The sequence below is a fragment of the Melanotaenia boesemani genome, chromosome 16 (genome assembly GCF_017639745.1).
Source record: "Melanotaenia boesemani isolate fMelBoe1 chromosome 16, fMelBoe1.pri, whole genome shotgun sequence".
NCBI classification, from domain to species: Eukaryota; Metazoa; Chordata; class Actinopteri; order Atheriniformes; family Melanotaeniidae; genus Melanotaenia; species Melanotaenia boesemani.
The window spans coordinates 33280364-33297210 of NC_055697.1; the positions used below are offsets into that span (position 1 = coordinate 33280364).

Sequence of the window (16847 nt, forward strand, 5' to 3'; positions counted from 1 at the left end):
AGATGTAGAACAGCAGATGTAGAACAGCAGATGTAGAACAGCAGATGTAGAACAGTAGTTGTAGAACAGCAGATGTAGAACAATAGATGTAGAGCAGAAGATGTAGAACAGTAGATGTAGAACAGCAGATGTAGAACAGTAGATGTAGAACAGCAGATGTAGAACAATAGATGTAGAGCAGAAGATGTAGAACAGCAGATGTAGAACAGCAGATGTAGAACAGAAGATGTAGAACAGTAGATGTAGAACAGCAGATGTAGAACAGCAGATGTAGAACAACAGATGTAGAACAGCAGATGTAGAACAATAGATGTAGAACAGCAGATGTAGAACAGCAGATGTAGAACAATAGATGTAGAGCAGAAGATGTAGAACAGAAGATGTAGAACAGCAGATGTAGAACAGAAGATGTAGAACAGTAGATGTAGAACAGCAGATGTAGAACAAAAGATGTAGATCAACAGATGTAGAACAGCAGATGTAGAACAGCAGATGTAGAACAGCAGATGTAGAACAGCAGATGTAGAGCAGAAGATGTAGAACAGCAGATGTAGAACAGCAGATGTACAACAGCAGACGTAGAACAGCAGACGTAGAACAGTAGATGTAGAACAGCAGATGTAGAACAGTAGATGTAGAACAGCAGATGTAGAACACCAGATGTAGAACAGCAGATGTAGAGCAGAAGATGTAGAACAGCAGATGTAGAACAGCAGATGTACAACAGCAGATGTAGAACAGCAGACGTAGAACAGTAGATGTAGAACAGCAGATGTAGAACAGCAGATGTAGAACAGTAGATGTAGAACAGCAGATGTAGAACAGCAGATGTAGAACAGCAGATGTAGAACAGCACATGTAGAACAGCACATGTAGAACAGCAGATGTAGAACAAAAGATGTAGAACAACAGATGTAGAACAGCAGATGTAGAACAATAGATGTAGAGCAGAAGATGTAGAACAGTAGATGTAGAACAGCAGATGTAGAACAGAAGATGTAGAACAGTAGATGTAGAACAGCAGATGTAGAACAAAAGATGTAGATCAACAGATGTAGAACAGCAGATGTAGAACAGCAGATGCAGAACAGCAGATGTAGAACAGCAGATGTAGAACAGCAGATGTAGAGCAGAAGATGTAGAACAGCAGATGTAGAACAGCAGACGTACAACAGCAGACGTAGAACAGCAGACGTAGAACAGTAGATGTAGAACAGCAGATGTAGAACAGTAGATGTAGAACAGCAGATGTAGAACACCAGATGTAGAACAGCAGATGTAGAGCAGAAGATGTAGAACAGCAGATGTAGAACAGCAGATGTACAACAGCAGATGTAGAACAGCAGACGTAGAACAGTAGATGTAGAACAGCAGATGTAGAACAGCAGATGTAGAACAGTAGATGTAGAACAGCAGATGTAGAACAACAGATGTAGAACAGAAGATGTAGAACAGCAGATGTAGAACAGCAGATGTAGAACAGCACATGTAGAACAGCAGATGTAGAACAAAAGATGTAGAACAACAGATGTAGAACAGCAGATGTAGAACAGCAGATGTACAACAGCAGATGTAGAACAGCAGACGTAGAACAGCAGATGTAGAACAGCAGACGTAGAACAGCAGATGTAGAACACTAGATGTAGAACAGCAGATGTAGAACAGCACATGTAGAACAGCAGATGTAGAACAAAAGATGTAGAACAACATATGTAGAACAGCAGATGTAGAACAATAGATGTAGAACAGCAGATGTAGAACAGTAGATGTAGAACAGCAGATGTAGAACAGCAGATGTAGAACAGTAGATGTAGAACAGCAGATGTAGAACAAAAGATGTAGAACAACAGATGTAGAACAGCAGATGTAGAACAATAGATGTAGAACAGCAGATGTAGAACAGTAGATGTAGAACAGCAGATGTAGAACAGTAGATGTAGAACAGCAGATGTAGAACAGCAGATGTAGAACAGAAGATGTAGAACAGTAGATGTAGAGCAGAAGATGTAGAACAGCAGATGTAGAACAGCAGACGCAGAACAGTAGATGTAGAACAGCAGATGTAGAACAGCAGATGTAGAACACTAGATGTAGAACAGTAGATGTAGAACAGTAGATGTAGAACAGCAGATGTAGAACAATAGATGTAGAACAGCAGATGTAGAACAGTAGATGTAGAACAGCAGATGTAGAACAGTAGATGTAGAACAGCAGATGTAGAACAGTAGATGTAGAACAGCAGATGTAGAACAGCAGATGTACAACAGTAGATGTAGAACACTAGATGTAGAACACTAGATGTAGAACAGCAGATGTAGAACAGCAGATGTAGAAAAGTAGATGTAGAACAAAAGATGTAGAACAACAGATGTAGAACAACAGATGTAGAACAGCAGATGTAGAACAATAGATGTAGAACAGCAGATGTAGAACAGTAGATGTAGAACACTAGATGTAGAACACTAGATGTAGAACAGCAGATGTAGAACAGTAGATGTAGAACAAAAGATGTAGAACAGCAGATGTAGAACAATAGATGTAGAACAGCAGATGTAGAACAATAGATGTAGAACAGCAGATGTAGAACAGTAGATGTAGAACAGCAGATGTAGAACAACAGATGTAGAACAGCAGATGTAGAACAGTAGATGTAGAACAGCAGATGTAGAACAGTAGATGTAGAACAGCAGATGTAGAACAGCAGATGTAGAACAGTAGATGTAGAACAGCAGATGTAGAACAGCAGATGTAGAAAAGTAGATGTAGAACAAGAGATGTAGAACAGTAGATGTAGAACAGCAGATGTAGAACAGCAGACGTAGAACAGCAGATGTAGAACACTAGATGTAGAACAGCAGATGTAGAACAGCACATGTAGAACAGCAGATGTAGAACAAAAGATGTAGAACAACATATGTAGAACAGCAGATGTAGAACAGCAGATGTAGAACAGTAGATGTAGAACAGTAGATGTAGAACAGTAGATGTAGAACAGTAGATGTAGAACAGCAGATGTAGAACAGCAGATGTAGAACTGAAGATGTAGAACAGTAGATGTAGAGCAGAAGATGTAGAACAGTAGATGTAGAACAGCAGATGTAGAGCAGAAGATGTAGAACAGTAGATGTAGAACAGCAGATGTAGAACAGTAGATGTAGAACAGCAGATGTAGAACAGCATATGTAGAACAGAAGATGTAGAACAGTAGATGTAGAACAGCAGATGTAGAACAGTAGTTGTAGAACAGCAGATGTAGAACAATAGATGTAGAACAGTAGATGTAGAACAGCAGATGTAGAACAGTAGATGTAGAACAAAAGATGTAGAACAACAGATGTAGAACAGCAGATGTAGAACAATAGATGTAGAACAGCAGATGTAGAACAGCAGATGTAGAATAAAAGATGTAGAACAGTAGATGTAGAACAGCAGATGTAGAACAAAAGATGTAGAACAACAGATGTAGAACAGCAGATGTAGAACAATAGATGTAGAACAGCAGATGTAGAACAGCAGATGCAGAACAGCAGATGTAGAACAGCAGATGTAGAACAGTAGTTGTAGATCAGCAGATGTAGAAAGATAGATGTAGAGCAGAAGATGTAGAACAGCAGATGTAGAACAGTAGATGTAGAACAGCAGATGTAGAACAATAGATGTAGAGCAGAAGATGTAGAACAGTAGATGTAGAACAGCAGATGTAGAACAAAAGATGTAGATCAACAGATGTAGAACAGCAGATGTAGAACAGCAGATGTACAACAGCAGATGTACAACAGCAGATGTACAACAGCAGATGTACAACAGCAGACGTAGAACACTAGATGTAGAACAGCAGATGTAGAACAGCAGATGTAGAACAGCAGATGTAGAACAGCAGATGTAGAACAGCAGATGTAGAACAGCAGATGTAGAACAGCAGATGCAGAACAGCAGATGTAGAACAGTAGATGTAGAACAGCAGATGTAGAACAGCAGATGTAGAACAGCAGATGTAGAACAAAAGATGTAGAACAACAGATGTAGAACAGCAGATGTAGAACAATAGATGTAGAACAGCAGATGTAGAACAGCAGATGTAGAATAAAAGATGTAGAACAGTAGATGTAGAACAGCAGATGTAGAACAAAAGATGTAGAACAGCAGATGTAGAACAGCAGATGTAGAACAGCAGATGTAGAACAGCAGATGTAGAACAGTAGTTGTAGAACAGCAGATGTAGAACAATAGATGTAGAGCAGAAGATGTAGAACAGTAGATGTAGAACAGCAGATGTAGAACAGCAGATGTAGAACAGCAGATGTAGAACAATAGATGTAGAGCAGAAGATGTAGAACAGTAGATGTAGAACAGCAGATGTAGAACAGCAGATGTAGAACAGCAGATGTAGAACAGTAGATGTAGAACAGCAGATGTAGAACAGCAGATGTAGAACAACAGATGTAGAACAGCAGATGTAGAACAATAGATGTAGAACAGCAGATGTAGAACAGCAGATGTAGAACAATAGATGTAGAGCAGAAGATGTAGAACAGTAGATGTAGAACAGCAGATGTAGAACAGAAGATGTAGAACAGTAGATGTAGAACAGCAGATGTAGAACAAAAGATGTAGATCAACAGATGTAGAACAGCAGATGTAGAACAGCAGATGTAGAACAGCAGATGTAGAGCAGAAGATGTAGAACAGCAGATGTAGAACAGCAGATGTACAACAGCAGACGTAGAACAGCAGACGTAGAACAGTAGATGTAGAACAGCAGATGTAGAACAGCAGATGTAGAACAGTAGATGTAGAACAGCAGATGTAGAACACCAGATGTAGAACAGCAGATGTAGAGCAGAAGATGTAGAACAGCAGATGTAGAACAGCAGATGTACAACAGCAGATGTAGAACAGCAGACGTAGAACAGTAGATGTAGAACAGCAGATGTAGAACAGCAGATGTAGAACAGTAGATGTAGAACAGCAGATGTAGAACAGCAGATGTAGAACAGAAGATGTAGAACAGCAGATGTAGAACAGCAGATGTAGAACAGCACATGTAGAACAGCAGATGTAGAACAAAAGATGTAGAACAACAGATGTAGAACAGCAGATGTAGAACAATAGATGTAGAGCAGAAGATGTAGAACAGTAGATGTAGAACAGCAGATGTAGAACAGAAGATGTAGAACAGTAGATGTAGAACAGCAGATGTAGAACAAAAGATGTAGATCAACAGATGTAGAACAGCAGATGTAGAACAGCAGATGCAGAACAGCAGATGTAGAACAGCAGATGTAGAACAGCAGATGTAGAGCAGAAGATGTAGAACAGCAGATGTAGAACAGCAGATGTACAACAGCAGACGTAGAACAGCAGACGTAGAACAGTAGATGTAGAACAGCAGATGTAGAACAGCAGATGTAAAACAGTAGATGTAGAACAGCAGATGTAGAACAGCAGATGTAGAACACTAGATGTAGAACAGTAGATGTAGAACAGTAGATGTAGAACAGCAGATGTAGAACAGCAGATGTAGAACAATAGATGTAGAACAGCAGATGTAGAACAGCAGATGTAGAACAATAGATGTAGAACAGCAGATGTAGAACAGTAGATGTAGAACAGCAGATGTAGAACAGTAGATGTAGAACAGCAGATGTAGAACAGCAGATGTAGAACAGTAGATGTAGAACACTAGATGTAGAACACTAGATGTAGAACAGCAGATGTAGAACAGCAGATGTAGAAAAGTAGATGTAGAACAAAAGATGTAGAACAACAGATGTAGAACAACAGATGTAGAACAATAGATGTAGAACAGCAGATGTAGAACAGTAGATGTAGAACACTAGATGTAGAACAGCAGATGTAGAACAGTAGATGTAGAACAGTAGATGTAGAACAAAAGATGTAGAACAGCAGATGTAGAACAATAGATGTAGAACAGCAGATGTAGAACAGCAGATGTAGAACAATAGATGTAGAACAGCAGATGTAGAACAATAGATGTAGAACAGCAGATGTAGAACAGTAGATGTAGAACAGCAGATGTAGAACAGTAGATGTAGAACAGCAGATGTAGAACAGCAGACGTAGAACAGTAGATGTAGAACAGCAGATGTAGAACAGCAGATGTAGAACAGCAGATGTAGAACAGCAGATGTAGAACAGCAGATGTAGAACAGTAGATGTAGAACAGTAGATGTAGAACAACAGATGTAGAACAGCACATGTAGAACAATAGATGTAGAACAGCAGATGTAGAACAGCAGATGTAGAATAAAAGATGTAGAACAGTAGATGTAGAACAAAAGATGTAGAACAGCAGATGTAGAACAGCAGATGTAGAACAGCAGATGTAGAACAGCAGATGTAGAACAGCAGATGTAGAACAGTAGTTGTAGAACAGCAGATGTAGAACAATAGATGTAGAGCAGAAGATGTAGAACAGTAGATGTAGAACAGCAGATGTAGAACAGTAGATGTAGAACAGCAGATGTAGAACAATAGATGTAGAGCAGAAGATGTAGAACAGCAGATGTAGAACAGCAGATGTAGAACAGAAGATGTAGAACAGTAGATGTAGAACAGCAGATGTAGAACAGCAGATGTAGAACAACAGATGTAGAACAGCAGATGTAGAACAATAGATGTAGAACAGCAGATGTAGAACAGCAGATGTAGAACAATAGATGTAGAGCAGAAGATGTAGAACAGAAGATGTAGAACAGCAGATGTAGAACAGAAGATGTAGAACAGTAGATGTAGAACAGCAGATGTAGAACAAAAGATGTAGATCAACAGATGTAGAACAGCAGATGTAGAACAGCAGATGTAGAACAGCAGATGTAGAACAGCAGATGTAGAGCAGAAGATGTAGAACAGCAGATGTAGAACAGCAGATGTACAACAGCAGACGTAGAACAGCAGACGTAGAACAGTAGATGTAGAACAGCAGATGTAGAACAGTAGATGTAGAACAGCAGATGTAGAACACCAGATGTAGAACAGCAGATGTAGAGCAGAAGATGTAGAACAGCAGATGTAGAACAGCAGATGTACAACAGCAGATGTAGAACAGCAGACGTAGAACAGTAGATGTAGAACAGCAGATGTAGAACAGCAGATGTAGAACAGTAGATGTAGAACAGCAGATGTAGAACAGCAGATGTAGAACAGCACATGTAGAACAGCACATGTAGAACAGCAGATGTAGAACAAAAGATGTAGAACAACAGATGTAGAACAGCAGATGTAGAACAATAGATGTAGAGCAGAAGATGTAGAACAGTAGATGTAGAACAGCAGATGTAGAACAGAAGATGTAGAACAGTAGATGTAGAACAGCAGATGTAGAACAAAAGATGTAGATCAACAGATGTAGAACAGCAGATGTAGAACAGCAGATGCAGAACAGCAGATGTAGAACAGCAGATGTAGAACAGCAGATGTAGAGCAGAAGATGTAGAACAGCAGATGTAGAACAGCAGACGTACAACAGCAGACGTAGAACAGCAGACGTAGAACAGTAGATGTAGAACAGCAGATGTAGAACAGTAGATGTAGAACAGCAGATGTAGAACACCAGATGTAGAACAGCAGATGTAGAGCAGAAGATGTAGAACAGCAGATGTAGAACAGCAGATGTACAACAGCAGATGTAGAACAGCAGACGTAGAACAGTAGATGTAGAACAGCAGATGTAGAACAGCAGATGTAGAACAGTAGATGTAGAACAGCAGATGTAGAACAACAGATGTAGAACAGAAGATGTAGAACAGCAGATGTAGAACAGCAGATGTAGAACAGCACATGTAGAACAGCAGATGTAGAACAAAAGATGTAGAACAACAGATGTAGAACAGCAGATGTAGAACAGCAGATGTACAACAGCAGATGTAGAACAGCAGACGTAGAACAGCAGATGTAGAACAGCAGACGTAGAACAGCAGATGTAGAACACTAGATGTAGAACAGCAGATGTAGAACAGCACATGTAGAACAGCAGATGTAGAACAAAAGATGTAGAACAACATATGTAGAACAGCAGATGTAGAACAATAGATGTAGAACAGCAGATGTAGAACAGTAGATGTAGAACAGCAGATGTAGAACAGCAGATGTAGAACAGTAGATGTAGAACAGCAGATGTAGAACAAAAGATGTAGAACAACAGATGTAGAACAGCAGATGTAGAACAATAGATGTAGAACAGCAGATGTAGAACAGTAGATGTAGAACAGCAGATGTAGAACAGTAGATGTAGAACAGCAGATGTAGAACAGCAGATGTAGAACAGAAGATGTAGAACAGTAGATGTAGAGCAGAAGATGTAGAACAGCAGATGTAGAACAGCAGACGCAGAACAGTAGATGTAGAACAGCAGATGTAGAACAGCAGATGTAGAACACTAGATGTAGAACAGTAGATGTAGAACAGTAGATGTAGAACAGCAGATGTAGAACAATAGATGTAGAACAGCAGATGTAGAACAGTAGATGTAGAACAGCAGATGTAGAACAGTAGATGTAGAACAGCAGATGTAGAACAGTAGATGTAGAACAGCAGATGTAGAACAGCAGATGTACAACAGTAGATGTAGAACACTAGATGTAGAACACTAGATGTAGAACAGCAGATGTAGAACAGCAGATGTAGAAAAGTAGATGTAGAACAAAAGATGTAGAACAACAGATGTAGAACAACAGATGTAGAACAGCAGATGTAGAACAATAGATGTAGAACAGCAGATGTAGAACAGTAGATGTAGAACACTAGATGTAGAACACTAGATGTAGAACAGCAGATGTAGAACAGTAGATGTAGAACAAAAGATGTAGAACAGCAGATGTAGAACAATAGATGTAGAACAGCAGATGTAGAACAATAGATGTAGAACAGCAGATGTAGAACAGTAGATGTAGAACAGCAGATGTAGAACAACAGATGTAGAACAGCAGATGTAGAACAGTAGATGTAGAACAGCAGATGTAGAACAGTAGATGTAGAACAGCAGATGTAGAACAGCAGATGTAGAACAGTAGATGTAGAACAGCAGATGTAGAACAGCAGATGTAGAAAAGTAGATGTAGAACAAGAGATGTAGAACAGTAGATGTAGAACAGCAGATGTAGAACAGCAGACGTAGAACAGCAGATGTAGAACACTAGATGTAGAACAGCAGATGTAGAACAGCACATGTAGAACAGCAGATGTAGAACAAAAGATGTAGAACAACATATGTAGAACAGCAGATGTAGAACAGCAGATGTAGAACAGTAGATGTAGAACAGTAGATGTAGAACAGCAGATGTAGAACAGCAGATGTAGAACAGTAGATGTAGAACAGCAGATGTAGAACAAAAGATGTAGAACAGCAGATGTAGAACAGCAGATGTAGAACAATAGATGTAGAACAGCAGATGTAGAACAGTAGATGTAGAACAGTAGGTGCAGAACAGTAGATGCAGAATAGATGTAGAACAACAGATGTAGAACAAGAGATGCGGGGGCGGCATGGCTCAATGGGTAGAGTGGTCGTCCTGTAACCTAAGGGCTGCCGGTTTGATCCCGGCCCGGAGAGCTCATGTCGAGGTGTCCCTGAGCAAGACACCGAACCTCTACTTGCTCCTGATGGGTCGTGGTTAGCGCCCTGCATGGCAGCTTCTGCCATCAGTGTGTGAATGTGTGTGTGAATGGGTGAAAGTGACGTATATGTAAAGCGCTTTGGATTAAAGCGCTATATAAGTACAGACCATTTATTTACCATTTAGATGTAGAACAATAGATACAGGATAGTTTGAACCATTGTCTGTTTTTGTACATTTAGAAACGTTTTGGTGTTTTACATTTTATGTGTTTATTTTGCAAAATATACTTTTTTATAGTTGACATAATTTGAACTTTTATAAGTTATTACTGCTCACTTTAATGTTGTTACTTTGCTGATCTGCAGGTAAAAAAGCTGCATAAATAAACCTAGCAGATGTTTTAATTACGTCGTTGGCCGTTCCTTTTCATGCAAAGGTTGGGATCAATATTATTAAATTAGGAAAACTCTGTTTATCCTTGGTGAATATAGACAGACTTCAAAGTCTGGTTTGTGCAGCTTCATCTGCTTTCATTTTCTGATCTTTTTTTTCTCTAAAGCTCATTTTGCTTCAAAGGGCTCTAAATATTTTTGCTGTAGTAAAGATGAGTTTTATGTTGTCCAGAAAGCTGGAGTGTTTCGTCTATGATGTGTCACCCTGCTTCTTTAAACAACTCTTTATATTGTTAAGTGCATGTGCAGCCTCTGGTCTTCACCCTCGATTTTCCTCCAGCCAAAAACCAGATTTATATCTAACGTCTAAGCAAAGAGAAATTCTCCACACTGACCTTTGGAGCTGAACAGCGTGGGGGAGCTCTGCAGGAAGTCTCCGATCTTCAGCAGCGCCCCATCCTTTCTGCTGCGGATGCTGTTTGGGGAGTCATGGCAACCTGCTGGGGAAGAGCTCTGATCACAGAACATGGACGTGGTTAGTCTGCCGGTGTGGAACATGCTGATCGTATCAATATGGTTCTGCTGGATGAAGGTAAAACTCCTGAAAGCAGCTGAGAGCCGCCAGCTGGACAACAGACCAGAGTCTAATGTTTAGTCTGAGTCAACTTTATTAATACCGACAAAAACACCATTACAGCTGTTTACTAAATATACATCCACCCACCGTCCTCCTCATTGGGTCCACCTTCTAGTACCGGGTCGTCCTCTTCATCGAGTCCACCTTCTAGTACCGGGTCGTCCTCTTCATCGAGTCCACCTTCTAGTACCGGGTCGTCCTCTTCATCAGGTCCACCTTCTAGTACCGGGTCGTCCTCTTCATCGAGTCCACCTTCTAGTACCGGGTCGTCCTCTTCGTCAGGACCACCTTCTAGTACCGGGCCGTCCTCTTCATCAGGACCACCTTCTAGTACCGGGTCGTCCTCTTCATCAGGTCCACCTTCTAGTACCGGGTCGTCCTCTTCATCAGATCTATCTTCTAGTACCGGGTCGTCCTCTTCATCAGGTCCACCTTCTAGTACCGGGTCGTCCTCTTCATCAGGACCACCTTCTAGTACCGGGTCGTCCTCTTCATCAGGTCCTTCTTCTAGTACCTCTCGTCCTCTTCATCAGGACCACCTTCTAGTACCGGGTCGGACCTTTTTAATCCTGGTGTGATAGATGAAGCAGGTGGTGGAAACCTTCCTCAGAGGTTTTCTCCATATTAACATGACAGCATCACACAGTTGCTGCAGGTTTGTCGGCTGCATCCATGATGAGAATCTCCCGTTCCACCACATCCCAAAGCTGCTCTACTGGACTGAGATCTGGTGGCTGTGGAGGCCGTTGGAGTCCAGTGAACTCATCGTCATGTTCTAGAAAGCAGGTGGAGATGATCTGAGCTTTGTGACATGGTGCATTATCCTGCTGGAAGTAGTATCAGAAGATGCTCCACTGTGGTCATAAAGGGATGGACATGGTCAGCAACAATACTCAGGTAGGCTGTGCTGGTTAAACCAGGCCACGTTGGTACTAAGGGGCCCAAAGTGGACCAAGAAAACCTCCCCCCACCATTACACCAGCAGCAGCCTGAAGCGTTGATCCAAGGCAGGATGGATCCATGTTTTCATGATGTTTCCAGCAGATTCTGAGCCGAGCATCTGAATGTGGAGCTGAAATGGAGACTCATCAGACCAGCAACGTTTCTCCATCTTCTATTGTCCAGTGTTGGTGAGTGTGTGTGAATTGTAGCCTCAGTTTCCTGTTCTTAGCTGGCAGCAGGCACCCGGTGTGTCTTCTGCTGCTGCAGCCCATCTGCTTCCAGGCTGGACGTGTTGTGTGTTCAGAGATGCTGTTCTGCAGACTTTGGTCGGCACCACTGCTGATTAGACTTCCGGTTGCCTTCATATCATCTCCAACCAGTCTGCACATTCTCCTCTGACCTCAACAAGACAATTTGTCCAGACAACTGTCCACACTGCTGCCGCGTGATTGGCCGGTCAGATATTTGTGTTAACAGGAAGCTGAACAGGTAGAGCTGAAGAAGAGGATGGTGGATGTGTTGACATTCACACTGCAGCTACGTTTCTTTACATTTCTTTGGAATTTAAAGCTAAAAATGCGAAGAGAACCTCTTGTTTTCCAGAATTTCTTTTTCTACGTGATGCATGGCTTCATTTCCAGCAGCTTTGGTCTCAGTGAGGACAGCGCTGACTGTAGTCTGAGACCATATCAAGAATATTTACCTGGAAAATTCTGATTCATGTATCACCGGAATGTTTATACGATGCAGATTTACCAGGATACACACACGTAGTGATCTGTAGAAGTAAGCTGAAGGATAGCTGCGCTGAAAGCCGGTGTGTTACATGCATGTCTGCATGAGGGTGTTTGTGTATGGAGTGTGTTCGTCTCTCCGGTTCTTACCTCCTCTTTGTGTGGAGTCCGCTTTGGCGTAACTTTGGTTTTTGTGTTCCTTCTGTTTGCTGTCTCAACTTCTTCCTGTAAACACACACAGCGACGAGATGAAGGAGTAACAACAGGCCAACAAGCAGCCGAAGCCAAGATACGGTGGAAGGATATGAAGGATGGTCTACAGGTGGCTCTAAGACTCAGCAGGAAGACGCTTCCACCATCTTCCTGCTGAGGCTGGATCGTTTTCATGGAGAGAAAACCAGCTTATTTTTTTCCAGCTGTTTGTCTGGACGAGGAGCTCAAAGCTTTAAAAAGTTAAACTGGCACCAGACAGAAATCAGCACAGGGTGGAGGAAAATGAACCCTCCATTCAGACTGAACCAGAGACTGGAAGCCGTTTCCTCACAACAGTTTCACAGATGTGCCTCTCACAAGTTTCCGTTTCTCAGTTTTCCAGGGATCATTTTCACCAACCTTGACTGTTCGTTCTAGAAACGACGACAAGCTTGAAAGAATAAAAATGTCCCTTCAGCTCTGAGGAGGAGACATGTGCTGCATGCAACCTGAATGAAGCATGAATTATTTTCCACATGTGGGGTTCAGTCGTCTTCCTGCTGCCGGATGCGGATCGGAGGCTCATAAAAACGCCCTCCCAGACGAGACGGCAGCATTTATATGCAAAGATATGCACCTGCTGATGGAGCGGCGACATAAAAGTCCAGCAGCGAGAGTCCGATGTGAGAACACGTCAGCAGGTCAGAATAACCTGATACCATTTACTCCTGCATCAGTTTCAGAGCAACAAATAAACAGACATATTTTTGGTACTTCTGAGTCAGGAGGGGCCGCTGGGGGTGAGGCCGACCTGAGGAGCATGCTCAGTAGCTGCACAGAGGAGTGGGCGTGGCAGAGGAAGAAACAGGTCACAACACGAGGAGTCAAGCACTCAGCAAAGGTTGTCAAAGAAATCCTAGAAAGGACAGAAGGGAAGAGGATGAAGGGAAGAGGACGAAGAGGAAGAGGACGAAGGGGAAGAGGACGAAGGGAAGAGGACGAAGGGAAGAGGACGAAGAGGAAGAGGACGAAGGGGAAGAGGACGAAGGGAAGAGGACGAAGGGAAAAGGATGAAGGGAAGGGGACGAAGGGAAGAGGAGGAAGGGAAGAGGACGACGGGAAGAGGACGACGGGAAGAGGACGAAGGGAAGAGGACGAAGGGAAGAGGACGAAGAGGAAGAGGACGAAGGGGAAGAGGACGAAGGGAAGAGGACGAAGAGGAAGAGGACGAAGGGGAAGAGGACGAAGGGAAGAGGACGAAGGGAAAAGGATGAAGGGAAGGGGACGAAGGGAAGAGGAGGAAGGGAAGAGGACGACGGGAAGAGGACGACGGGAAGAGGACGAAGGGAAGAGGACGAAGGGAAGAGGATGAAGGGAAAAGGATGAAGGGAAGAGGAGGAAGGGAAGAGGACGAAGGGAAAAGGATGAAGGGAAGGGGACGAAGGGAAGAGGACGAAGGGAAGAGGACGAAGAGGAAGAGGACGAAGGGGAAGAGGACGAAGGGAAGAGGACGAAGGGGAAGAGGATGAAGGGAAGAGGACGACGGGAAGAGGACGAAGGGAAGAGGATGAAGGGGAAGAGGACGAAGGGAAGAGGATGAAGGGAAGAGGACGAAGAGGAAGAGGACGAAGGGGAAGAGGACGAAGGGAAGAGGATGAAGGGAAAAGGATGAAGAGAAGGGGACGAAGGGAAGAGGACGAAGGGAAGAGGACGACGGGAAGAGGACGAAGGGAAGAGGATGAAGGGGAAGAGGACGACGGGAAAAGGATGAAGGGAAGAGGATGAAGGGAAGAGGACGACGGGAAGAGGACGAAGGGAAGAGGATGAAGGGAAGAGGACGAAGAGGAAGAGGATGAAGGGAAAAGGATGAAGGGAAGGGGACAAAGGGAAGAGGACGAAGGGAAGAGGACGAAGGGAAGAGGATGAAGGGAAAAGGATGAAGGGAAGAGGACGAAGGGAAGAGGACGAAGGGGAAGAGGACGAAGGGAAGAGGATGAAGGGAAAAGGATGAAGGGAAGGGGACGAAGGGAAGAGGACGAAGGGAAGAGGACGACGGGAAGAGGACGAAGGGAAGAGGACGAAGGGAAGAGGACGAAGGGAAAAGGATGAAGGGAAGGGGACGAAGGGAAGAGGATGAAGGGAAGAGGACGAAGGGAAGGGGACGAAGGGAAGGGGACGAAGGGAAGAGGATGAAGGGAAGAGGACGAAGAGGAAGAGGACGAAGGGGAAGAGGACGAAGGGAAGAGGACGAAGGAAAGAGGACGAAGGAAAGAGGACGAAGGGAAGAGGACGAAGGGAAGAGGACGAAGGGAAGGGGACGAAGGGAAGGGGACGAAGGAAAGAGGAAGAAGGGAAGAGGACGAAGGGAAGGGGACGAAGGGAAGGGGACGAAGGGAAAGGGACGAAGGGAAGGGGACGAAGGGAAGGGGACGAAGGGAAGAGGACGAAGGGAAGAGGACGAAGAGGAAGAGGACGAAGGGGAAGAGGACGAAGGGAAGAGGACGAAGGGAAGAGGACGAAGAGGAAGAGGACGAAGGGGAAGAGGACGAAGGGAAGAGGACGAAGGGAAAAGGATGAAGGGAAGGGGACGAAGGGAAGAGGAGGAAGGGAAGAGGACGACGGGAAGAGGACGAAGGGAAGAGGACGAAGGGAAGAGGAGGAAGGGAAGAGGACGAAGGGAAAAGGATGAAGGGAAGGGGACGAAGGGAAGAGGACGAAGGGAAGAGGACGAAGAGGAAGAGGACGAAGGGGAAGAGGACGAAGGGAAGAGGACGAAGGGAAAAGGACGAAGGGAAGGGGACGAAGGGAAGAGGATGAAGGGAAGAGGACGACGGGAAGAGGACGAAGGGAAGAGGATGAAGGGGAAGAGGACGAAGGGAAGAGGATGAAGGGAAGAGGACGAAGGGAAGAGGACGAAGAGGAAGAGGACGAAGGGGAAGAGGACGAAGGGAAGAGGACGAAGGGAAGAGGACGAAGAGGAAGAGGACGAAGGGGAAGAGGACGAAGGGAAGAGGACGAAGGGAAAAGGATGAAGGGAAGGGGACGAAGGGAAGAGGAGGAAGGGAAGAGGACGACGGGAAGAGGACGAAGGGAAGAGGACGAAGGGAAGAGGAGGAAGGGAAGAGGACGAGGGAAAAGGATGAAGGGAAGGGGACGAAGGGAAGAGGACGAAGGGAAGAGGACGAAGAGGAAGAGGACGAAGGGGAAGAGGACGAAGGGAAGAGGACGAAGGGAAGAGGACGAAGGGAAAAGGACGAAGGGAAGGGGACGAAGGGAAGAGGATGAAGGGAAGAGGACGACGGGAAGAGGACGAAGGGAAGAGGATGAAGGGGAAGAGGACGAAGGGAAGAGGATGAAGGGAAGAGGACGAAGAGGAAGAGGACGAAGGGGAAGAGGACGAAGGGAAGAGGATGAAGGGAAAAGGATGAAGGGAAGGGGACGAAGGGAAGAGGACGAAGGGAAGAGGATGAAGGGAAGAGGACGAAGAGGAAGAGGACGAAGGGGAAGAGGACGAAGGGAAGAGGACGAAGAGGAAGAGGACGAAGGGGAAGAGGACGAAGGGAAGAGGACGAAGGGAAGGGGACGAAGGGAAGGGGACGAGGGAAGAGGAGGAAGGGAAGAGGACGACGGGAAGAGGACGACGGGAAGAGGACGAAGGGAAGAGGACGAAGGGAAAAGGATGAAGGGAAGGGGACGAAGGGAAGAGGATGAAGGGGAAGAGGACGAAGGGAAGAGGACGACGGGAAAGGATGAAGGGAAGAGGATGAAGGGGAAGAGGATGAAGGGAAAAGGATGAAGGGAAGAGGATGAAGGGAAGAGGACGACGGGAAGAGGACGAAGGGAAGAAGATGAAGGGAAGAGGACGAAGAGGAAGAGGATGAAGGGAAAAGGATGAAGGGAAGGGGACGAAGGGAAGAGGATGAAGGGAAGAGGACGACGGGAAGAGGACGAAGGGAAGAGGATGAAGGGGAAGAGGATGAAGGGAAAAGGATGAAGGGAAGAGGATGAAGGGAAGAGGACGACGGGAAGAGGACGAAGGGAAGAGGATGAAGGGAAGAGGACGAAGAGGAAGAGGATGAAGGGAAAAGGATGAAGGGAAGGGGACAAAGGGAAGAGGACGAAGGGAAGAGGACGAAGGGGAAGAGGACGAAGGGAAGAGGATGAAGGGAAAAGGATGAAGGGAAGAGGACGAAGGGAAGAGGACGAAGGGGAAGAGGACGAAGGGAAGAGGATGAAGGGAAAAGGATGAAGGGAAGGGGACGAAGGGAAGAGGATGAAGGGAAGAGGACGAAGGGAAGAGGATGAAGGGAAGAGGATGAAGGGAAGAGGATGAAGGGAAGAGGACGAAGGGAAGAGGATGAAGGGAAGAGGA

The 16847-nt window shown here is 44.5% G+C and overlaps 1 protein-coding gene across 6 annotated transcripts in view; it reads right to left on the reverse strand.

The window, feature by feature from the left end:
* kif20ba (kinesin family member 20Ba) overlaps nucleotides 1-16847 on the reverse strand; it is a 96601-nt gene that overhangs the window by 11059 nt on the left and 68695 nt on the right. For all 6 annotated transcript variants that reach the window (XM_042010635.1, XM_042010636.1, XM_042010634.1 and 3 more), the window contains 2 exons: nucleotides 12434-12508; nucleotides 10366-10483 (listed from right to left, as the gene is read on the reverse strand). In XM_042010635.1, the coding sequence (XP_041866569.1) occupies nucleotides 10366-10483; nucleotides 12434-12508 (193 nt within the window). The remainder of the gene's footprint in view (nucleotides 1-10365; nucleotides 10484-12433; nucleotides 12509-16847) is intronic.